At 46.0% G+C, this 24,337-nt stretch overlaps 1 protein-coding gene across 1 annotated transcript in view; it reads right to left on the reverse strand.

Annotated features, from left to right (window-relative positions):
* LOC310753793 (mediator of RNA polymerase II transcription subunit 27-like) overlaps nt 1–24,101 on the reverse strand; it is a 72,557-nt gene extending 48,456 nt beyond the window's left edge. The window contains exons 1-2 of the mRNA XM_083595137.1: nt 23,996–24,101; nt 1,968–2,009 (exon numbers count right to left, since the gene is read on the reverse strand). Of these exons, the coding sequence (XP_083451263.1) occupies nt 1,968–2,009; nt 23,996–24,067 (114 nt within the window). The 5' untranslated portion in view covers nt 24,068–24,101. The remainder of the gene's footprint in view (nt 1–1,967; nt 2,010–23,995) is intronic.
* Between the last annotated feature and the right edge of the window lie 236 nt (nt 24,102–24,337).

Consider the following 24,337-nt stretch of genomic DNA (forward strand, 5'->3'; position numbering starts at 1 on the left):
TTTAATGCACCCAAAGTCTTGTAATTCTTAGGTCATTCATCAACCCCTAGAACTTGAAATAGGCATAGAAACCAACATTGTATAGGTTCATAGGGGAATGATTTAAGCATTTCTCTCCCTGATGTGTCAAATCACATTTAAGATGGACACTTAAAATAATAATCTTTCTTATTTTGAAAGAAAAATAGTAAGTTTAAACATATACATGTAGATGCATGTGTGTGTCTGCCCACACCTGAAACTAGGACCGTCGTCACCAGCACTCTAACTTGCCAGGTAAGCCTGTCAAACAAAGCTCAATGGAATGTAGAACCAGACAGAGTGAATATTATTAGCTGCACAGGTCAAACAGGATCAACAAGGACCTATAAAGCCCCAGGCTCAAAACCAGCTTCTAGGGCCTAAGCAACTTGTCAAGAGTCTGAGTATTTTGCTTTGTCCTGAGCACTGTCTTCTTTACTGTTGTCCCAGTGCCGATGAGAACTCTGCCCTTCCTTGGGTTGACAACCTGTTTCTTGGACGTGGTAAACAACACCTGCTAAAGCCTAACATGTTGTACACACGTGGTAATCTTTACTCACCAACTGTGACCCTGCCAAGCAAGTGGCCATTTACAATACAATTACTACAGTTTCAATAGCTCTTATAATGGACCAAATGTCTTGTAATTTGTGTGTGTGTGTGTGTGTGTGTGTGTGTATTAGAGAGTATGTATCAATAGCTCAGCTTACATATGAAGTTTAAGAACAGCAACAACAATTCATGCCCCAAATTTACAGAAGCTTAAAATGAAAATTCACATGAAAACTGAACCATCCAACCAATCCTGGTTGTTACATGTTACATTCCTGCATTGCAGGGGGTTGGACTAGATGACCCTTGGAATCCCTTCCAACTCTACAATGTTTACAAACAAAGTTCAAGGCAAAAATGATAATATAGGCTACCTGCTAGGAACAGAATAACCAAAATTAATCTTGACATAAATGTAATATTTAAAAATACTGTAAATCCATGATTATTTTTTAAATATAATTTAAATGTGTTAATTACCCATTGAGACAAGTTCCTATATTTTATCACACCCTTCCTTAATAAATGGTGCTTTTGACAATCCCTATTTTCTGCATATAAAATTCTAGGTGCTGTTACCATTGAAAAACATTTCATACGATTCAACAAAAATAAACAAAAACCGAGTCATAAGGAGTCTCATATTCTAAAACCTTTAGTCGACTATTGTTTTCCAAAACCTTATTGCTTCCACACATTCCCACCACATGCAGCAAACATCTAATTTATTTTTCTGACATGTGGGTGGATAAATACTTTTTACCAATCATATATAGTACATGCACACGTACATATGCTTTATATTTTGCTTGGGAATTTAGAAGAGTTGACTACTGGATCTATAGACTCAACATCCTAATACTTCACAGACGTAATACAGAAGACAGAATGAAATTGAGTGTTTTCTTTTAAACCAAATTGTGAGCTCTCTGCATATGCAGAGAATTACTTCAACCTGTTCTTAAAATGGCCACCTTTGCCTTCTAGCACATCTGTGAAGCTCCAAGTGTGTTGAGGAAGGTGGAATCCAGAACAGTTGCCAGAACATTTAACTAAACAAGCATTCACTTACTTCAAAATGCATATGCAACCTAAGAGACAGTACAGTCAAACCTCATCCTGCGTCTGCCTCCGCTTGCGTCCATTCCGGTGAACGTCCGCAGCAAACCCAGAAGTACAGGAACGGGTTACTTCCAGGTTTGCCGCTCGTGCATGCACTTTGGCCTGCGTCATTTTTGGTTAGGGACCGGGGCTCCGGAACGGATCCCAGCCACAAAACGAGGTTCCACTGTATGTCCACATTTTGAAAACGGTGTATATACAATGTCATATTCAAATATGAAATAACATAACATAACATAAAGCAGACACCATTTAGAAACAAAGAAACTTGCCTTTTGAAACACTTGATAGTTGGACTTGGACCATATGTCAAGCTGCAGAAAAAGAAACAAGTCCCATATCATCATCATTAAATGTATATCTTCATCTTCATCTGAGGATTACAGGGAAGTTTACAATATAAAAACACAAAAATATGTAACATAGTAATAAGCAAAAACAGTACCCCCCAGTTTAAAAGGCCATAGGTTGTTTAATTAGGCCTGGAAGAAGAGGAATGTTTTTGTCTGGTGCCTAAAGATATGCAACGATGGCGTCAGGCAAGCCTCTCTGGGGAAAGCCTTCCACAAGTGGGAAGCCACCACAGAAGAGGCCCATTCTCATTTTGCTGCCCTCCAGACCTCTCATGGTGGAGGCACACAAGCAAGAGCATCAGAGACGGCGCATATAGGGAGAGGTGGTCCTTGAGTTATTGCATTCCTGAGCTGGTTAAGGCTTTATAGGTCAAAACCAGTACTCTGAATTGGGCCCAGAAACTAACTTGCACGCAGTGCAGTTGGGCTAGGGTTGGCATTTTATGCTCAAACTGTATTGCCCTGGTGAGCAATCTGACTACCAAATTTTGCAGCAGCTTTCTTCAGAGGCAGTCCTTTGTATAACACATTGCAGAAATCTAACCTAGATCTTGCCAAAGCACAGATGATAGAAGTTAGGTTAACCCTGTCCAGATAGGGGTGCAGCTGGACCATCAGCCAAAGCTTATGGAAGGCACTCTAGATAATTGAGAGTGATACGAAATTACTTTTAAAAATGTATAATCTCCTGTTATATGGGGAAACGCTGAACAAAATGGTAAAGTCAGCACAAATAAAGTGGGCTCAGGATTTAGGTCATAATATACAACTGGAAGATTGGGAAAAGATGTGGGAGGTGAATTTAAAATTTACAGATTGTATCTTATTGAAAGAGAATTATTTGAATATGATGGTATATTACACCAAAGAAAGTGACAAAAATGTATAAAAAGGGATTTAAAACCTGTTGGAAACGTAAAGAAAAAGATGGTACATTTTATCATATGTGGTGGGAGTGCAAAAGGGCTAGAAATTATTAGGAAATGATATATAATGAATTGAAAAAAATGCTTAAAAAGACTTTTGTTAAGAAACCAGAAGCATTCCTCCTAGGAATTTTAGCTCAAGATTTAAAAAAAGAAAATTGGAAATTATTTATGTATGCAACAACAGCAGCAAGAATTATATTAGCACAAGTTTGGAAGACAGAAGAAATACCAACGAAAGAACAATGGCAAGGGAAACTTATGGAATATGCAGAACTGGCAAAATTAACACAGAAATGACATGAAAAGGATAACAAAGATTTTAAAAGAGAATGGGAACCATTTACAACATATATGAAGAGGCAACATAAAGAATTGGACTCACTGGCAGGGTTTGAATAAACAAACACAATTGTATATAACAAAAAGTAAGATGTATGGGGAAAATTTTGGGAAACAACACGCAGGGTGAGTAATATGGAAATAAAACAAAATGGGAACATGAGGGAAGTCCAGGGGAGGAGGGGGGGAAATATGAAAAATTGTTAGAGAAATATTGTTAGAGGATGTATACATGGAAAAACCAATATACGGTATTTTTCGCTCTATAAGACGCACCTTGTTTTAGAGGGGGAGAACACGAAAAAAAATTCTCCCCCTCTCTGCTCAGCGCCCCTTCAGCGAAGTGGCAGGAGAAACGGAGCCCCTTCCATTTCTCCTCCCGCTTGGCTGAAGGGGCGCTGCATAGCTCTCCCTCTCTGCTGAAGCTGAGAGAGTCTTGCTCTCCTGGCTTCAGCAAAAGGAACCTGAAGCCTGCGGAGCGCAGCAGGAACTCGCGCTGCGCTCTGAAGGCTTCAGGCGGCTATCCCTGAAGCCTGGAGAGCAAGAGGGGTCAGTGTGCACTGACCCCTCTCGCTCTCCACGCTTCAGCGAAAGCAAGGCGAAGCCTCCAAGGCGCGGAGGGAGCGCTCCCTCTGTGCTTTGGAGGCTTCGAGTTGCTATCGCTGAAGCCAAGGAGCCTGCATTCATTCCATAGGACGCACACACATTTGCCCTTAATTTTTGAAGGGGGAAAAGTGCATCCTATAGAGCAAAAAATACAGTATATATGTTACAGGTATTAGGGGGTTGCTCGAGAACAATCAGGCAAATGCCTCCCTAGTCTGTTGTAAAGCCTTGTTATTGGTGCAAAAAAAACCCCTTCACCATGCAGAGCGCCTCTATCCCGTGGCTTGCTCATTCACTGGCAGAATCTGAGAGTGGGCGGTCCTTAAACCTTCCCCAGCAGAGTAGTTGCTTGATGCCCAGTCTGCGCCTCCCCTCTCTGCGCAGAAGCCTACTGCACAAGGAAGGCGTGGGTAACGGAGGACCTCTCTCCTCCCCACTTTGCTCAGGCAAGGTGTCCTGGCACCGCCTCGCCTCCTCCGAGCCCTGAAGCTCCTCTCCACTAGAGGCGTGGCTATTCCCCTCCGCTGAGGAGGTGCTGCTTCCCACGATCTTTGGGGGCTCTCTGTAATCCATCCGGCTTTTCCCCTCTCGCCCCTGAGCCGATGGCAGTTCCCTGGCATCCACCCCCTCCTCAAGACCCCCCTCCCCGTTGGGGAGGTCTTTAACCATCTCCTCCTCTTGAGCATCGGCCGACGATGGAGGAAAACCCCAGAAAGACCCGTCATCATCCTCCGTGGATTCAAAAGCTGCTTGCCATCCTCTCGGGTCCCTTCCCGCTGGTTGGACTTCCCAGTCTGGTTCTTCTCCCTCGGACACTTCCCTGACCTCGTCCCTGCGGCCTTCCTCCTCCTCTGAGGCAGGGAAACCTACGAAGTCCCCTTCGTCGTCCGTGGGTCTAAACTCCTCCTCCAAGAACCTCGCTGGGGGTTTAGGCTTATGCAGGAACAAACCATGGAATTCTTCCACCAGATAATCCTCTGTGATGGATCCTGCGGGAACCCACGTGTTTTCGGAGCTGGGTTCTCCGTCCCAGGCCACCAAGTACTCTACCTGGTGCCCTCTCCACCTGGAATCAAGTTTTTCCATTGCTTCATTACAGTGTTCCCTCTCCTTTGCCCATGGATGGGTAGGCACCCCTTCCTCCTTCCCTGGGAAGCCCCACCCCTCCCTGTAATACGAAAGCAGGGACCTATGAAACACCGGATGTATCTTCATGCTGTCTGGCAATTTCAGCCTGAAGGTCACTGGGTTAACCTGCTGTATTACCTCAAAGGCCCCCAGCCATCTAGGCTGCAATTTTTTGCAACCTCCCTTTAGGGGCAAACCCTGGGACGACAACCACACCCTGTCCCTCACCCGTATGACCTCCCCTGGCCTGCGGTGCCTGTCTGCCTGCCTTTTGTAGACTTCTTTAGCCCTTTCCAAATTTAGCCTGAGTTGTTGGTGCAAAGCCTCCATCTCTTCTGCAAATTGCTCCGCCGCTGGCACACTCCATTCCTCCTCTCCGCGCCCTGGGAAGGCCCTGGGGTGACACCCGTAGTTGTCCATAAAGGGGCTCATTCCCATGGACATGTGTTCAGCGTTGATATACACAAACTCAACTAGCGCAAATTCTCTACCCAATCATTCTGCCTCTCACTGACGTATCAGCGTAGGTACTGCTGCAATATTCCGTTCGCTCTTTCGGCCTGGCCGTTGGTTTCTGGGTGCCTTGCCATCGAGAAGCTCACCTCTACCTGCAGCAGGCTCATGAGTTTACGCCAGAACCGTGAGGTAAACTGTCTCCCTCGATCGGATACAACCCTCAATGGCGTCCCATGCAGCCTAAAAATGTGGTCCACAAACAGCCTGTCTGTCTCCCCTGCTGACGCTGCATGGGAGCAGACCACGAAGTGACACATTTTGGTCAGTAGATCGACCACCACCATCACCGCTGTCTTTCCCCTTGACTTGGCAGATCTGTCATAAAATTTCTTCAGGTCTTTCAAAGCATCATTCCCCGCTGCTATGAGCGGCCTAATCCATTCGCGAGCACCCCCCTCAAGGTGTCCAATTACAAAAGCAACGCGCTCCCGGTCACTAGTAAACTCCCCTTCTTGCAATTCCAACGCATATTGTATCTCTGTTTTAAACGTGTTGTAATCTTGGGGCTTTTCTCCAAACTTATTCACTAGCCCTGGGACCTTCCTTCCGATCGGGGTAGCTCTGACCTGACCATCCTGTGCTCGCCTCTCCTCCAGCTGGGCTGACAGCATAGCAACGTGCGCCTCGAGGTCTCAGTTCTCTCAATTAGCCTTCGCACCATAGCTTCCTGCTCCGTCTCCGTGGCTGGTCCGGTCTGGCTCATCGTGCTGCCTTCACATGGCTACCCTCGAGCAATATCAGGGACTCTCTCAGATTGCTGTTACGGGTATCAGGGGGTTGCTCGAGAGCAATCAGGCAAATGCCTCCCTGGTCTGTTGTAAAGCCTTGTTATTGGTGCAAAAAAAAAACCTTCACCTGCCGATGGCAGTTCCCTGACAATATATATTTTTTAAAGAAAATCAATTTCCTCCAACAGTGCCTGGATCTGGCCCGTGACTACTTGCTCAAGAACCTTGCCCAAGAAGGGGAAATTGGCAACTGGCTGGTAATTACTTAGATTTTCTGAATCCAGGGAGAGTTTCTTAATGAGTGGTTTTGCCACTGCCTTCTTCAAGCAGACAGGGCCCTGTCCCTCTCACAAGGAAGCATGAATACTTCCCTGGGCCAGCCAGCTGTCCCTTCCCTGTTAAGTTTTTCTCAGCCAAGAGGGCCATGGGTCCAGAATACAAACTGTCACCCTGACCAATCCAAGCACCTTGTTTGCATCCTTGAAACTTACTAACTGAAACAGTACTCTGGACATCTCTTGAAATTCATCTGCTGTAACAGTGGAGTCAAGGTCCTGTGGCGGATGCAAGCAATATCAACATACATGAAATATTAAGAAACACAGATTCATTCCACCTTTTTATTAGACTGATTCCTCTTGGAATTATACCTGACAACAAAATTTAAACTGGAATCCTAAACCTTTCCACTAGACAGAGGATTCTTGCTCCGTGTTTGCAGTCATGGAATTGTTGTCTTTCACATGATGGTGTATGTTTTCATTCCACAGTATGGGAAGTGACAGAGACAGGATGGTTTGTGTTACTGTGTTCCGTGAAGTGGGACTATTGACCTTTGTTCTTTCTCTCTTTGCTGTCTGATGAGAAAGAGGAAGGAGCTAAGGTAGAATGCTCCAAGTGTATATGTAAATAAAGTAGATAAGCCAAAATGCTGTGATACTGAGTTTCGTTATTCAAACTGCAAATACTCTGCAGGTTCCTAAGTGTGCTGATGCCTTTTGGTATCAATCACTGTGATGTTCAGGCTGAAGAAAGCTTTTGAAGCTGCCAAACAACAGACCAGGAGGGAGAGAACTTGCCAGTTGGGCATGTGTCTCTGCCAGGGTCCTACACGAGAGTAGGACGATCTTAAGACAGTGCACATGCAACGTAAGGCCTATTCAGGCATCCAGCCTCACATGAGATAGGAGCAGGGTTGGCCTACTCATATAGCAAGGTGAGGCAACTGCCTCTGTCAGCAGGATCCACAGAAGTGGCAAATCAAGCCTCTGAGGAATGCATTGCCTCTGTTGCTGCTGCAGTGCCAGGGTTCCTTGGAGGCCCAATCTGCTGCCTCCTCAGCAGCTGCTCCAAATGTTGCCTCCACAATGGCCTCTTGGAAAATAGGAGGGACTGCTGGTCTTCCTCCTATGGAGACTGCCCTCTGGGGTCTCCTGGACTCTGCACCTGCCTTTGATTACCAGTCCAACCATCAGGTAAAGTTGCTTTGACCCTCACCCTTGTTTTCTATGTAGATCTTCACTCCTCCCTTCTTCCCTGGTGTGGGGGACACCATTTTATGGCTTGCCTCAGGTGCTAAAATGTATTGGGCCAGCCCTGAGTGCGAGAGTGGGTCTGTGCATGTTGACCCTGCTTAGACACACAAACCATTCCCTCACAAATGCTGCCTGCATGCTAGAGATATGCCTATTGTGGAAAAACCTCCTGAACATGTATCAGCTGTCCCTGTGACCTGTAACTCTGAGCACCAGAATTTTAAAATGGGGACTGGAAATACACTGGCAAACAGCATAATTAATACACTATAAACATAATGTGAACTGACTGACTGGCACCGAACAGTACCTAGGTGGCCACAATTTTGCACCAGCTGAAATTTCCAAACCATCTTCAAAATCAACCTCATGTTGTCTGGGCAGCCTCAGTGCATTACAATAGTCAGGATCCCACTAGTGCATAGATAACTGAGACAACTGGCATACCTTCCCTAGCTCCTATAAAGGATTCTTGGCTGCCATCATCTGGGCAAACTTGGTTGGTCCTTCAGGGGGGAGTGCAACCTTCATCTAAGACCAGCCAAAAACCTCTATCCCGTGCAGTCTGTTTCCCTACTTATAGTGCCTCCATTTTGTCTGGACTAAAGTCTCTGCTTGTTCTCCCTCATTTAGCCCCAAACAGCTTCCAGGCACCAGTTCAGGAGTTTAACTGATAATAATAAATATAATACTTTATTATTTAGACCCCACCCATCTGGCTGGGTTTCCCCAGCCACTCTGGGCGGCTTCCAACAGAATATTAAAATACAATGATTCATCAAATATTAAAAGCTTCCCTAAACAAACAGGGCTGCCTTCAGATGTCTTCTAAAAGTCCGATAGTTGTTTATTTCGTTGACATCTGATGGGAGGGTGTTCCACAGGGCGGGAGCCACTACCAAGAAGGCCCTCTGCCTGGTTCCCTGTAACTTCGCTTCTCACAGTGAGGGAACCGCCAGAAGGCCCTCGGTGCTGGATCTCAGTGTCCGGGCAGAACGATGGGGGTGGAGACGCTCCTTCAGGTCTACTGGGCTGAGGCCGTTTAGGGCTTTAAAGGTCAGCACCAACACTTTGAATTGTGCCCAGAAACGTACTGGGAGCCAATGTAGGTCTTTCAGGACCAGTGTTATGTGGTCTCGGCGGCCACTCCCCGTCACCAGTCTAGCTGCCGCATTCTGGATTAGTTGTAATTTCTGGGTCACCTTCAAAGGTAGCCCCACGTAGAGCGCATTGTAGTAGTCCAAGCGGGAAATAACCAGAGCATGCACCACTCTGGCAAGAGAGTCCATGGGCAGAGAGGGTCTCAGCCTGCATACCAGATAGCAATAGAAAAAAGACAGTCATGGAACTGAGAAATTGCACAAAACAAATGAAATACCGTGAAAATCCCTGAAACGAGAAGTAATCGACTAGAAATATTATCTTGTGGAAATAAACTAAATAATAAAAATCAAAAAGGAAAAAATTAGAAAAACCTAAGATTGAACAGAGCCTTAACGGGATGCCGGCTACAAACCTCATTTCACTGAACTATTCAGTTTCCTCGGAAGGAAATAGAAAAATCATAAACTTTAAATGAACAAAATTCAAAAAAGGGGGGTAGAACCCCCCAAAACTCTGAAGTATTATAATCCTAGCTTGACCTAGGTAAGGCAAAGCGCAGTAATAAAGGATTGAGGACTCAAAAGTACAGTTTCTAATACTGAATTTACAAAAAAAGGTTGAAAACCTAAATGGCAAGTTTTAAACAAAGCCCAACTTGAAGAAAGCAAAGCACAGTAATAAAGGGTTGAGGACTCAACTGTGAAAATTCTAGTGCTGCTTTTACAAAAAGGTTTAAAAACCTAAATGGCACAAATTCAAAGAAAGGAATACAAGATAAGCTGTTTTAGATTTCAAACAAACTCAAGAACAGGGCTGAAACGCTCCCATGGTCTAGATGTTACTGCTGATTTATTGGCCTAAACCCTGAAAATCTTTTTATTGAAACTCCGAACAAGGCAAAAGCAATTATCACTCAGAGACTCTACGATGTCGAATTACAACAAGAAGACGCCCTACTCCCGGAGACGTATAGATGCTTAAAAGCTTGGCCTAATTTTGCAGCTGCCCCTTACTTAACTAACATCACTAACGAAGCTTATAGATGGGCTTTCTCTAGAGCCCGCTTTGAGACAATGCCCTCAGCAGTGCTGTACGGCAAATTTACGCGGGTACCAATGCATGCTCTGCCCCTGTATGTCTAATAAGGTAGAATCTGTCACACACATCCTTCTATTTTGTGAATTTTACAGTGAAGAACGAGTTCAACTTATTTTGCCGCTTTTATCAAAATTTATACCCCTACAACATTATTTGGAATCCTCCCCCGAAATTCTACGAAAATACCTTCTGGAAGATTCCTCAAGCTCAATATCATATGAGGTGGCCAAATTTTGCACTTTAGTAATCAGGAAGCGTAAATCTCAAATCTGTTGAATGGCACACTGCGAAGTTCCCTTGTGTAATCTTTTTTTTTTCTTTTCTTTTCTTTTCTGATGTTGTTGTTGATTTCTTTTTGTTTGATCTTGTGGTGTTTAGTGTCACTGGCTTTTGCCGCAATAAAACTTGAACTTGAACTTGTTACTGCTGATGTTAAAGACTGATACTGTTTCCAATCACAGGTTTATATACTATAGGGTGAATTTTTTTTTTAAGGGACAGGCCATTTTGTTCAAACAATGGGCGGGATTGGAAAAGTTTGGAAAAAATAACAAGAATGATATTGAATGGAGTTGTAGAAAATTATAAAAATGAACTAAAGTCAATATAAGCATTGAGACCTGACGGAATTAAGGAGCCAAATCTAAAAATCCAATATATTTCTTTCTGTAATAATTTCTTTCTTAAGATATCCGTGTTTGCCTCAGGAGTGTGATGTTTATAAATGATAAACCATCTGAAATTCGTTGCCTTATGTTTAGCCTCTAAGAAGTGAGATGTAAGAGGTGCTTCCAACACCTTGTTAAAAATACGATTCTTGGAAGGTTTTAACAATGTATTTGGTTGGCATGCATATCTGTGGTATGATAAGGTTAAAGCACATAAAGCGTTTAAAAACCATATTGTCAGAAAAGCATTGTTTAATGTCTGGATAAGATATAAGGACTTGCTAGAAAATAAAACCCCAAGATGGTTGTCACCAATGGAAGCAAAGGCTCAGAAAAAACTCAATATGGAGGCCAAATGGCCGAAGTATTGGGAAATTCTGGAACAAGAGGGAGATAGATTAAAACTGCAAAGTTTTGAAAAATTAAAAAATAGAGTGCGAGACTGGCTCCATTATTATCAAATAATGGAGGCATATAATCTGGACAAAAAACTAGGCTTCCAGGTGGAAAAATCAAAATTGGAAACAGAATTGTTAGATCCCAAAGTTAAGAATTTGTCAAGAATGTATAACTTGCTGTTGAAATGGAATACGCAGGATGAAACAGTGAAATCTGCTATGATTAAATGGGCACAAGATGTTGGACATAACATTATGATGGCTGACTGGGAACAGTTATTGTCAGGGAACTGTCATCGGAAGAACAGGTGGTGCAAGGGCTCCCAGAGGTTGAGAGAGACTTATCAGCGGAGGAGGGTACCAGCAGGGGGCGAGAAAGAGCTCCAAGGGAAAGCGAGTCAGAAGAATGGCTCAGAGACAATTCCAGCGAGAACAGCGAGGAGGTTTCAGGACCTCCTATAGGGACACCCACTCCTCGCTGGAAATTGTCACGTAGAGAGTCCAGAAGACGTGTTTCCGTTAAGGAGCTGTTATGCTGGAAGAAATTCCGTAAACGCCCACTGTCGGATTCTGCCAGCGACTGACAGAGCCATGCTTATGGCGCTCCGTTACAGACAGTGGTTTGTGGACTTAGCCAAACACTGAGGGACTAGGAACTTTAAGCACAAGCAGCTCAACATCCCATCACAGCAATCCGACAGTCCCTGAAAGCAGCTTGTGCAGAGAAGGCATCATGAGCAACCCAGCCGGAACCGGAGATGCAGGAGGAGCTGGAGCCGGTCCAAGCCTGGAAGAAAGGTACCGGGTGTTGGAGGTCCAGCTAGCGCTGCAAACGGCGAGGCTCGATGAGAGGAGGGCTCAGGATGCAGAAAAGGCAAAGCCCCCCCCACAAGCAAGAAAGATGCCAGGATTGGTGCAGAAGTTTGGGGGGGATCCCAGGAACTATCAAGCCTTTAGGACAGAGATGCAGTATGCTCTTAATCTGCAGTTTGATGACTTTCCCGACGAGGAATCGCGAGTGGCGTTTGTGGTTAGCCATCTCGAAGGGGGGGCGAGAGACTGGGTTAGACCCCTGATGGCAGGGCATAATGAAGTCTTGAAAGACGCACGGAAGTTTTTTCGTGCCATGGACCTGATGTTTTCCAGCGACATTGAACAGGGAGTGGTGCGCAGACAGTTGATGGCTTGTAAACAGGGGAGCCGATCTGTCCGTGAGTACTGGACTGAGTTTACTATGTTGATACACAAATTGGGGTGGGATCTGTCAGCGGAACCCATTCAAATGCTTTTCGAAGAGGGACTTTCTTTGGCTGTGAAAGACAAACTTTCCCGGGCGCCCAGGGCGGAGTCTATGGACCAGCTGACCAAATCAGCGCTGACCATTGGAGCACGCCAGGAGGCTAGAGCCTTGGAGAAGCGGGAAGGGAAAGGGGAGCGTTGGAGGGATTTCTGCATTCCAGAGATTCCGGAGCCAACTTTCCCGCCCGCAGAGCCGATGGAAGTTGGAACAGCGCGCGCGCGCAGTTTCAAATCCCAGTGAAGGGCGGAAGAAGGAGGGGAAGAGCCCCAAGAAATGTTATCTCTGCCAGCAGCCAGGTCATTTTGCCAGAGTCTGTCCACAAAGAAAGGAATGGCAAGGGATGGCAGGAGCTGTTGGGGGGAAGGAGGAGGAAGGGCAGGACCAAGTAAAAGCCAGCGCCTGACTGCCACCATCAGGGCACAGCAGTCAGGCCAAGGAGCAGTAAAAGTGCCCACGCCAGAACCTCCGAGACCAGCCCTAGTGATAGAGGTGTTGCTAGAGCTGCCAAACGGACATCCCTTAAAGATAAGGGCGCTATTGGACTCAGGCAGCTCCTGTAATTTTATGAGCAAGGAGTTTGCAGCAGAACACCAGATACAGACTATCCCTTTAAGCAACCCCTTGCAGGTGACCATGATCGATGGGAGAGAGCTGTTGGGAGGAGAAGTCAGCTTACAGACCGTCCCAATGGTAATGAGGGTAGCCAGGCACACCGAAAGAATAGCGTTCAATGTGGCCACCTTGGGAGGGGCTCCCATTATTTTGGGGATGAGCTGGCTAGCGTTGCATGATCCGCTAGTGGGTTGGCATCAGAGAGTGGTCTCCTTTGGGTCAGCACATTGCCTAGAACATTGCAAAGAGGGCAAGGCTCCAGAAGGGGCAAGGGCCTTTCTAGCAGGAACAGAAGTAACGGACAATAGAAAGGTGCCCAAACAATACGCTGACCTGAGCAATGTCTTCACCAGATACAGACTATCCCTTTAAGCAACCCCTTGCAGGTGACCACGATCGATGGGAGAGAGCTGTTGGGAGGAGAAGTCAGCTTACAGACCGTCCCAATGGTAATGAGGGTAGCCAGGCACACCGAAAGAATAGCGTTCAATGTGGCCACCTTGGGAGGGGCTCCCATTATTTTGGGGATGAGCTGGCTAGCGTTGCATGATCCGCTAGTGGGTTGGCATCAGAGAGTGGTCTCCTTTGGGTCAGCACATTGCCTAGAACATTGCAAAGAGGGCAAGGCTCCAGAAGGGGCAAGGGCCTTTCTAGCAGGAACAGAAGTAACGGACAATAGAAAGGTGCCCAAACAATACGCTGACCTGAGCAATGTCTTCAGCGAAAGGGAAGCAGACAAACTACCACCGCATAGACCCTTTGACTGCCAGATCAATCTAGTCCCTGGAGCCCAGCTCCCTGTGGGCAAGCTGTATGCCATGTCAGACAGGGAAATGCAGGAGTTGAGGGAGTTTATTGACAAAAACCTGAAGAGAGGTTTCATCAGAGAGTCCAGAGCGGTGGGGGGCAGCCCAGTGTTTTTTGTGGACAAAAAAAACACGGATAAACCGAGATTGGTCGTGGACTACCGGGCCCTAAATGCCATGTCGGAACCAGTGGCTTTCCCTATGCCCAGGATTGATGACATTTTGACCAGGGTGAGGAAGGGAAAGATTTTTACTAAACTGGACCTGAGGGGAGCATACAACCTGATACGGATAAGGAAGGGGGATGAATGGAAGACTACCATGTTCACCCATTTGGGGGCTTTCGAATATCTCGTTATGCCCTTTGGATTACAAGCAGGCTCAGCATGTTTTCAATCGTTCATGAACCACGTCCTGGGACCTCTGCTCTACAAGAATTGCGTGGCGTTCCTAGATGATGTGTTAGTATATTCAGAGAATGAGGAGCAGCATGTAAAGGACGTCAGGGAAGTGTTGAGCCAACTGCAAGCTAACCAGCTGTGGGTGAAATTGGAGAAGTGTCAGTTTCACACCAAGGAGGTGGAATTCCTGGGGTACCGCTTGTCAGACAAGGGATTAGCCATGGATCCAGGCAAGGTCCAGGCGGTACTGGAATGGAAGACACCGAAAACGAAAAAAGATGTGCAAAGATTCTTAGGGTTTGGGAACTTTTATCGGAAGTTGATCAAGAACTTTGCCCATTTAACGGCTCCCATCACGGACTGTCTCAGCAGCAAGAAGAAATTTGTTTGGACGGCAGAAGCGGAGCAAGCATTCGAAGAATTGAAAAGGGCCTTCGCTTCGGAAGAACAGCTCCTGCACGTGGATTTACATAAACCCATGAGAGTGGAAACGGATGCATCAGACCGGGCGGTGGGGGCGGTGCTTCTTCAGCCGGGGAAGGATAAGTCGGAGTGGAGACCGTGTGCCTTCTTCTCGCGGAAGTTAAACAAATCCGAGAAGAACTACACGGTATATGACCGAGAACTACTCGCCATTCACGAAGCGTTCCGGAAATGGAGACACTTACTAATTGGTGCACAACACAAGGTGCAAGTATGCACGGACCACAAGAATTTAGAGTACTGGAGAACGGCACGAGTGCTCAACCAACGGCAAGTGAGATGGGCACAGGAGTTCTCCAAATTTTATTTTGAAATTTGCTATGTGCCAGGCCCAGAAAACGTCAGGGCGGACGCTCTCTCACGCAAACCAGAGTATTTGGAGGGGGAGGGAGCACCCGAAGAGAGACATATCATCCCAGAGGACCGCTGGGTGTGTGGGGCGGCGTTGGTGGGGCAAAGGGAACTGGTAGAATGATGAATACGCCCAGAATAAGCTCCAAGGTCTAAGGAGGGAGGGAGAAAACTCCGGAGGTTTTGAAGAAAGAAACGGGGCATTGTATTACAAAGGGGCACTATATATACCCGAAGGGGAATTGAGAGGGAGAGTACTCAAACAGATGCACGACAGCCCTACAGCAGGGCATTTTGGGCAACACAAAACCATGTGGTTGGTTACCAGGGAATTTTGGTGGCCCAGGGTGAGGGAAGATGTAAGGGAGTATGTAAGAGGGTGTGACCAATGCCAGCAAGCCAAGGGAGAAAGGCGGGTGCCGGCGGGGTTGTTAGAACCGTTGCCCACACCAGAGAGGCCATGGGAGGCGGTATCGATAGATTTTATGACTGATCTGCCGAAATCCAAGGGGAAAACCGCCATACTGGTCGTAGTAGACCTGTTAACTAAGATGGGCCACTTTGTAGCTTGCTCACATGCAGTCACGGCGGAAGAGACAGCTAAATTGTTTGTAGAACATATTTTTAGACTGCATGGCGCCCCCTTGAGGGTGGTCTCAGACCGGGGCAAACAATTCACGTCCAGGTTCAGGAGGAAGCTCATGAGCTTACTGCACGTGGAGGTCAATTTTTCGACTGCCCGGCACCCAGAAACCAACGGGCAGGCGGAAAGAGCAAACGGTATCCTCCAACAATACCTGAGGTGTTATGTCAATGACAGAGAGAACGATTGGGTGGAAAAGTTGGCGCTGGCGGAATTTGCCTACAATAATGCGGAGAATGTGTCCACCGGGATGAGCCCCTTTTTGGCTAATTATGGGTGCCACCCCAGGGCATTTCCAGGGGGAGGAGGGGAGAGATGGAGCGTCCCAGCCGCAGAACTTTTTGTAGAAGAAATGGAAGCGATCCATCGTCAACTCCAACTCAACTTAGAAAGGGCCAAAGAACAATATAAGAAGCAGGCAGACAAGAACAGAAGGGAAGGTGAAACCATAAGGGTGGGGGATCAGGTGTGGCTGTCCACCCAAGGACTGCCGTTCAAGGGGGGTTGCAAGAAATTGAGACCCAAAAGATTGGGACCATTTGAGGTCATTCAACAGGTTAACCCCGTAGCTTTCAGACTCCGGTTACCAAACCACATGAAACTGCATCCAGTATTCCACAGGTCATTACTGTCACCGTATAGGGGGGGAAAAGAAGGGGTTTCCCCACAGGGACCAGTCTTAGAAGAGAGGGAAAGCAGCAACCATGTGGCGGAAATCCTCGACTCCAGGTGGAAGGGTAATCAGGTGGAGTATTTGGTAGCGTGGGAAGGGGAACCGGAGTCAGAAAACACCTGGGTAACGGCAGAGGAAGTCAATGACGAGGTCTTGATCGAAGCGTTCCATCAAAGGTTCCCCAGGAAACCTCAGTCAGTAGCGAGGTTCCGGAGGGAGTACTTTGGCACCACCGACGAGGAGGAGGAATTGGAAGGATTCACGGGGTCTGAGTGGGAAGAAGGAATAGATTCCGAGGAGGATGAGTACTTAGAAACCCGAAACAGCAACCGGTGGAGGAAAATGTTCGAGACTTCGGAAGATGAGGGAAGTTCTTTCAGGGGTTTTGCTCCCTCGCCTCCAGCAGAGGAAGGGAGGGGAGGGGGTGGAGGGGGCCCTGGAGGGGAGGTGGATGTCAGGGAACTGTCATCGGAAGAACCGGTGGTGCAAGGGCTCCCAGAGGTTGAGAGAGACTTATCAGCGGAGGAGGGAACCAGCAGGGGGCGAGAAAGAGCTCCAAGGGAAAGCGAGTCAGAAGAATGGCTCAGAGACAATTCCAGCGAGAACAGCGAGGAGGTTTCAGGACCTCCTATAGGGACACCCACTCCTCGCCGGAAATTGTCACGTAGAGAGTCCAGAAGACGTGTTTCCGTTAAGGAGCTGTTATGCTGGAAGAAATTCCATAAACGCCCACTGTCGGATTCTGCCAGCGACTGACGGAGCCATGCTTATGGCGCTCCGTTACAGACAGTGGTTTGTGGACTTAGCCAAACACTGAGGGACTAGGAACTTTACGCACAAGCAGCTCAACATCCCATCACAGTTATGGACGACAGGTATGAAGTTTACAGCATGTAATGCCTTAAAAGAGAATCTAATGAAAATGATCTACAGGTGGTACATTACACCAGTCAAGCTCGCAAAAATCTATCATTTGCCCGATAATAAATGTTGGAAATGTAATGAGATGGAAGGTACATTCTTTCACCTTTGGTGGACATGCCCAAGGATTAAGACTTTCTGGGAGATGATTTATAATGAGATGAAAAAGGTATTTAAATATACCTTCTTGAAGAAACCAGAGGCCTTTCTCCTGGGCATGTTCGGCCAATTGGTGTCAAAGAAGGATAGAACTTTATTTATGTATGCTACAACAGCAGCAAGAATACTCATCGCAAAGCATTGGAAGACACAAGATTTACCCACCTGGGAAGAATGGCAGATGAAGTTGATGGACTACATGGAACTGGCGGAAATGACTGGCAGAATCCGAGACCAGGGAGAAGAGTCGGTGGAAGAAGATTGGAAAAAATTTAAAGTTTATTTACAGAAATACTGTAAAATTAAGGAATGTTAGAAGGATGCTGGAATGAAATTACATGGCTTTAGCAGAAAGGTTATAAAGAATTAAGTAAAAATAGATTGTTAATGGGTCAAAGTGGAAAATTTAAGGTTAGATTGGGTTAAGATAAATTATGGAACAAAAATTGAGTAAGATGGAAAGGATTTGCTGAAACAGCTAATTGAACTAGAATACAAAAAAAGGGAGGTGTGAGGAGGTCGATGAAACAAGTAAATGAAAGATAAAGATATGGAAATATTGGATGTGTTTTTAAATGCTTTTGTTTTTCTTTTCTCTGTTTTACTGTATTGTTTTTTGTTTTTTGTTTTTTCCTATGTATTGTGAGGTATTGATTTGTTCTATTTAATTTTTCATTTTTTCATTCTTCTTTTTTCTGTAATCTTTAAACCTTTAATAAATATTATTTTTTAAAAAACAAAACGATTCTTATGCTCTAGTATTCTAGTTTTAACCGTTCTTGTAGTGCTGCCCACGTACCAACGGTCGCAAATACATTGAATTGCATATACCACTCCACGGGAATTACAGTTGGTAAATGCTTCCAGTTTGATAATGCTGTTGGTTCCAGGTATAATAAAATCTTTCATCTCAACTGTTAAACTATACGCTGCACATCTTCCGCATTTAAAATGTCCCTTTATATTGCAATTTTGCAGCTGGTTCTTATCTGTTATATCTGCGTGTAGAAGCATGTCTTTAAAGTTCCTGGTTCTACGGAAACTGATCCGTGAAGGTATAAAAGGGCAGCCTGGTACGTCTTGTATCAGGTGCCAATGTTTTCTGATTGTCTTATCAATCGAATTGGATAACGGGGTGGCTTGTTCTTGATAACTTATGATGACAATGCTGTTGATGTGTCTAATGTTGAATCTTGTTGTGTTGCACGAACTAACAAAGTTCTTCATGCAGGATGTATTCATGAGGCGCACCGAAGATTTGGTCACATGTCATGGCAGGCACTGGCCAAGATGCCTGGGTTGGTTCAGGGTATGTCCATCAAACCCTGTAAGTTTCACATGAAATGTATATCTTGTGCTGAAAACAAAGTAAAGATTGCTCTGAAAGGCAAGGTGTCTGACAGACAGGCTTCCAAACCCTATCAGCTAGTCCATGCAGACCTGGTAGGTCCACTTGCACCCTCTTTGGGTGGAGCAATGCACTTAATGGTTTTAACTGATTCTTTTCCCAGGTACATTCATGTGTTTGTGCTCCAGCAGAAGTCAGAAGTGTTTCCTAAGTTCAAGGCATTCTGTGCTTGGTTGGAGAATGCTCACAGTAAACGCACTGGCTGTTTATTTACTGATTGAGGCGGTGAATTCACTTCTCAGCAGTTTGAAGCTTTCCTGACTGAGAAGGGAATCCAGCATGACCTCTCAAGTCCCAGATCTCCATGGGAGAATGGACTTTGCGAGTGGGCAAGCCAGACTTTGTTGCAAGGCCTTAAAACCTTGTTGCATGATGCCAATCTCCCTGAGAAATATTGGGCTGAAGCTTTATCGTGTTTCCTTTATTCCTATAACAGGACACTGTCATCACCTATTGGTTGTACTCCCTATGAGAAGATGTTTGGTAAGAAACCTTACGTCAAGCACATGAGAATCTTTGGTTCTGACATGTGGGTCCACACCCCACAGAGCAGCAAGCTTGGGAAGCGTGGGGCACATAGTTTGTTCATGGGGTATGAAAAAGGTGCATACAGGGTATTCATGACTGACTCTAAGACCATTAGGGTCACAAAGAGTGTTGAGTACAATCCCAAATGGGGGGGGGGATGTGGGAATTTTCCAGAGTCACTCAGAGGGGGATGAAGATGATGAGGTAGAAGAGGAAGCTGAGGATGATGATCAGAATTCGGATTCCAGCTCAGTGAGCAGCGCTGGTGCTGCTGTCAGCGACAGTGATGACACAGCAGACTACAAGAGCGCAAAGGCCTCAGTCAGACCATCTGATGCGTCTGACATTGAACTGGAAGAACCACTGTTCACCATTGGCCTCTTTTCTCCTAAGAAGGAGGAGATGTGTGCAGAAGACTTGCGTCTAGCACGCAGATCTGAAAGGGCCACAAAAGACAAACCTCCAAAGAGATTTGCTGATGAGTTTGCTAAGATAGCAACTGCTGTTCTTAGTAGCTCAGAGAAGGTGTGGGAACCATCAAGCTTCCAAGAGGTGCAAGAATTAACCTCTAAAGATGCTGAACCATGGCTTAATGCCATGAAGGCTGAAGTTGATTCCTTTAATAGGAACCAAACCTGGGAGCTAGTGCCAGTAGTCCCAGGAATGAGACTGGTTGGCAGCAAATGGGTCTTCAAGGCCAAGACAGACCAGACTAGCAAGGTTGTCAGGCACAAAACCAGATTGGTCGCCAGAGGTTTTTCACAGGTACCAGGACAGGATTACCACGAGACCTACTCACCCACCGTCAAGTATGAGAGCATTAGACTAATGCTCAAGATTGCTGAAGAGGAGAAACTGCATGTTTCCCATCATGACATTAATACAGCTTTTTTGTACGGGGTTTTGGGGGAGGAGCTGTATATGCTTCCACCTGATGGAAAGCAGATACAGAAGAAAATGGTCTGTAAACTACAGAAGTCCCTATAGGGTCTCAAGCAGAGTGCCAGGTATTGGGACACAAAACTCACTGAGACATTGCTTTCTCTAGGTTTTCACCAAAGGCAAAGCTGATCCATGTGTGTTTGTCAAAGAGGAGGGGCAAAGCAAACTGTATTGTTTATGCTTTGCTGATGATATTCTTCTTTTCTGGAAGAATCAGGCTTTGTACCAAAGCACCCTAGCTCAACTGAAGGAGCACTTTGACATGACGGATCTTGGTGAGGTATCCAACTATCTTCCTCTGCAGGTAGAGAAAGACCAGGCAGGTAATTTTCTGGTACACCAAACACAGAAAATTGCTGATGTATTAACCAGGCTGAATTTGGTTGATGCAAATCCTGTAGACACACCGATGGTGACAGGTTACCAGGTAGATAGTACTGCTGAAGCATTTTCTGACACCACACTGTACAGATGCATTCTAGGCAAGCTGAATTTTATTGCTAGATGTTCAAGACCTGACATAGCTGTAAGCACTAACCTGCTTAGCAGACATGCCAACAATCCTACTGTTCAGGATTGGAAAGCTCTGAAGCGCATAGCCCGCTATTTGAAGGGGACTTTGCACTACAGACTGAGGTGCACAAGTCAGAAGACTGGAGGTCTTGAAATCTTTGCAGATGCTAGTTTTGGAAGTGACACCACGGATGGTACAAGCACTTCTGGAGTGTGCTACATGTACAACCACTGTCTGTTTGACTGGCTGTGCAAAAAGCAGATGACAGTAAGCCTAAGTTCCTGTGAGGCAGAACTCAATGCCCTGTCATCTTCACTCATGGGTTGTGAATGGTTGATGCAACTGTTTCAGGACATCAGAGTCAAAGTGACATGTCCTATACAGGTGTATCAAGATAACAGATCCTGTTTGGCTTTGTTGGCCTCAGAGAGTTGCAAGCAAAGAACCAAATATTTGCAGATAAAGCTACATTGTGCAAGAGAGTGTATTCAGAAAGGACTCATTCTGGTGTCCTACATGCCAGGAAACGAAATTCCTACAGATCTGTTGTCTAAGGTTGTTAACAGAGAACAACTTAAGGTTTATGTACAGAGGTTGCAATTGGGTTGAACCACAAGTACGACAGGTTACATGGAAAGGGGGAGGATGTAGTTCCATTCCACCTTAAAAGGGTACAGGCATGATATTTGTGTGTCACATGCCTGTTTACTTCCAGCACTTTCTATATAGCTTTTGTATATAGCTTTTGTGTTACTGCTTTTTTTTGCTGCAGACAAAGGGAAGCAGACATATTTTTTTCCTTTGTTCCTGCTGCTGAATAAAATGCTGTAATATAATGCTTACACGTTTCTCTGTCCACCTCTTCTGCTGTGAGAAGATTTACACACTCTGCTGATAGAGCGTGCATGGGTCTCTAAACATATCTGAGACTCGTAATACCACCCTGGTATTACCTTCTCTAATGCAGCCCTGTTTAGGGCAGATGGAGTGCATTTATCTGACAAAGGTAACAATGTGTGGTTGGCCAAGGTCCCAGATGGCTTGAAGGACTGTTTGCGAAGTAAGGGTGTTGGCGGCGAGCGCTAGGCTCGTGTGGGAGTTAGGCATTGGCTGATTGAAGTGGGTGGGAGGGGAGGTGCAGCCATCACCTGCCCCTCCATGAATAAGGGTATTCCGGTAAAGGAAAATGGGGGTCCTGGATCTCGTCCGAAGTCCGCTTGAGGGGCTAGGGACATGCCAGGACCACAGGAACCCTGGGGTGAGCTTTGGTTGGTCTTCATCGATGTTGTTCCCTCGTTTGGTGTTTACCCTTTCAGAGTTCCAGCCAGAGAGGCAGGAGTCAGTTATAGTCTGTTGCCAATGCCTAAGCCAACACCGCTCACTTTGCTGTAATCAATAACATTGTGGCCTAAATTTTGCCCAATAACTTAAACTAAAATTACGTGTCAGTGTGAAGTTATTTTCAGGGGAAGGGCTTGGGGGCCTCGAAGCGCAAGTGCTTGTCTGATTATTATGAACCTTATGTTTTTAATGGGTTTTGTAATAAGGAGAGAGAGAGATCCAGAGGGGCGGGGGAAGAATGTGAGAGACAAGAGTGCCTAAAGGTAAAGGTAAAAGGACCCCTGGTCCAGTCGTGGACGACTTTCGGGATGCGCGCTCTATAGGCTGAGGGAGCCGGCATTTGTCCGCAGACAGTTTTCCTGGGTCATGTGGCCAGCATGGCTAAGCTGCTTCTGGAGAACCAGAGCAGCGCACAGAAATGCCGTTTACCTTCCCGCCGGAGCGGTACCTATTTATCTACTTGTACTTTGATGTGCTTTTGAACTGCTAGGTTGGCAGGAGCAGGGACCGAGCAACGGGAGCTCACCCCGTCGCGGGGATTCGAACCGCCAACCTTCTGATGTGCAAGCCCTAGGCTCTGTGGTTTAGACCACAGTGCCACCCGCGTCCCTCAGGAGTGCTTAGTACTTGTTATTGGCAAAAAGGTGAGCCTAGGTGGGTGTCTCAGCAAGTGTCTCTCCCCCACATGACACAACTCCGGCAGTTAATTATTGCAGATTTATTACTACATTACAAGGAGCTCTGGTAAGTCCTCTGATGATGATCCAGCTGCCGAAACATGGTGATTCCTCCCTTTCCTGTCCCAGCAGGAAATCCCCCACCTTTTCCTCCTTCCAGCCCCCCTCTTCTCGGCTAGCTTCAAAAGTCTCCTGCTTCTGGGCGATTCCACCCCTCCTATCTCCCCCTCTCCTTCTGTTTTGTCTTCACTGGAGCCTGTCAGTTGCATTCCAGTTCGCTGTGCCTCTCTGTACAGAGGTCAAATTCCTGCTACTCCCTGCTTCTCCCTCCTCTCTGAGGCATTCTCTTCCCTCTGCCTCTGTACCTGCTTGATCTACCCTTTTCAGTGAGGGAACTTCTCTGACAGCAAGAGCCCATTCCACTCTGAAGAGAGAAAGAAACCAACTTGAAGGCTGTCAGGTCCCATTAGCATCCTCTAAAGCGCCACAGAAAGCCATATGGAGTGCATGCAGTCAAGAGCAATTAGGGGTTCAAGCCAGGTGACCCCCCCATGAAGCAGATCACTCATGGAAGCAGGTTACACTTCCTTAATAGCTGCCATTCAGAATGCTGTGGCTGCCATCAGATTAAACCAACTTGGGACAAGCCCCCGATTTCTCACCAAAAAGAGGTTTTTCCTTCTTGAATGGAAAATTTGTGTACAATTTCCTGGTGGCTCAGGGGGGGGGAGGGATCCAAAGCCTGGACAACTGATGTGCCCCAGCAATAGTAGATACTAATAATGATGCAACATGGGCCTAAGGCAAGTGTGGAGAACCTTTGGCCATTCAGAAGCTGCTTAATGATAACTCCCATCAGCTTTAGCAAGCATGGGTAATGGCCAAGGATTGTGATACTTGCCATCCAGCAACATCTGGGGTGCCAAGGGTCCTCACACCTGGTCTAAGGGCTGAGGATATAGTAAATCAGTAGATAAGTTATCTAAAATTAAAAGTGGGATGCTTTACATAAATAACATTAGGACAGCTTCTTGGGCCAGAGATGCATCAGTTGTAGAGACTTGCTCTTCTGTAAATGTCTGAGCACCAAGTTCCATATAAACATCCATAGCAAAGGGAAATATGGAAGAGACACTTACCTTGCCATCGTCCGTGTATACATTTTCATGATACCCCTTGACAATTGTTCGGTAAATGAAGAGGCTCCGCATTATCACTATGACTTTTAACACTTTTCCTAATGTGACCTGTCAGGGGGGTGTAGGGAAGTAAATGTGACAAAAAAGACAATGGTAAGAAACACATACTCCATAATTTAAAAGACTGAAAAGCAAATGGGGGATTTTCTATGTGAGCATCAGAGAAGAACCCTTTCATCATAGTGTTTAGGTTCTGAACTGAAGAGATGTTCTCTTTATGTGCCAGTATAGTAAAACACTGGTTCTTTTCTGTGGCATTCTGGGAAACTTTTCTTAGCTTCT

Source organism: Podarcis filfolensis, assembly GCF_964270895.1.
Source record: "Podarcis filfolensis genome assembly, chromosome: W".
NCBI classification, from domain to species: domain Eukaryota; kingdom Metazoa; phylum Chordata; class Lepidosauria; order Squamata; family Lacertidae; genus Podarcis; species Podarcis filfolensis.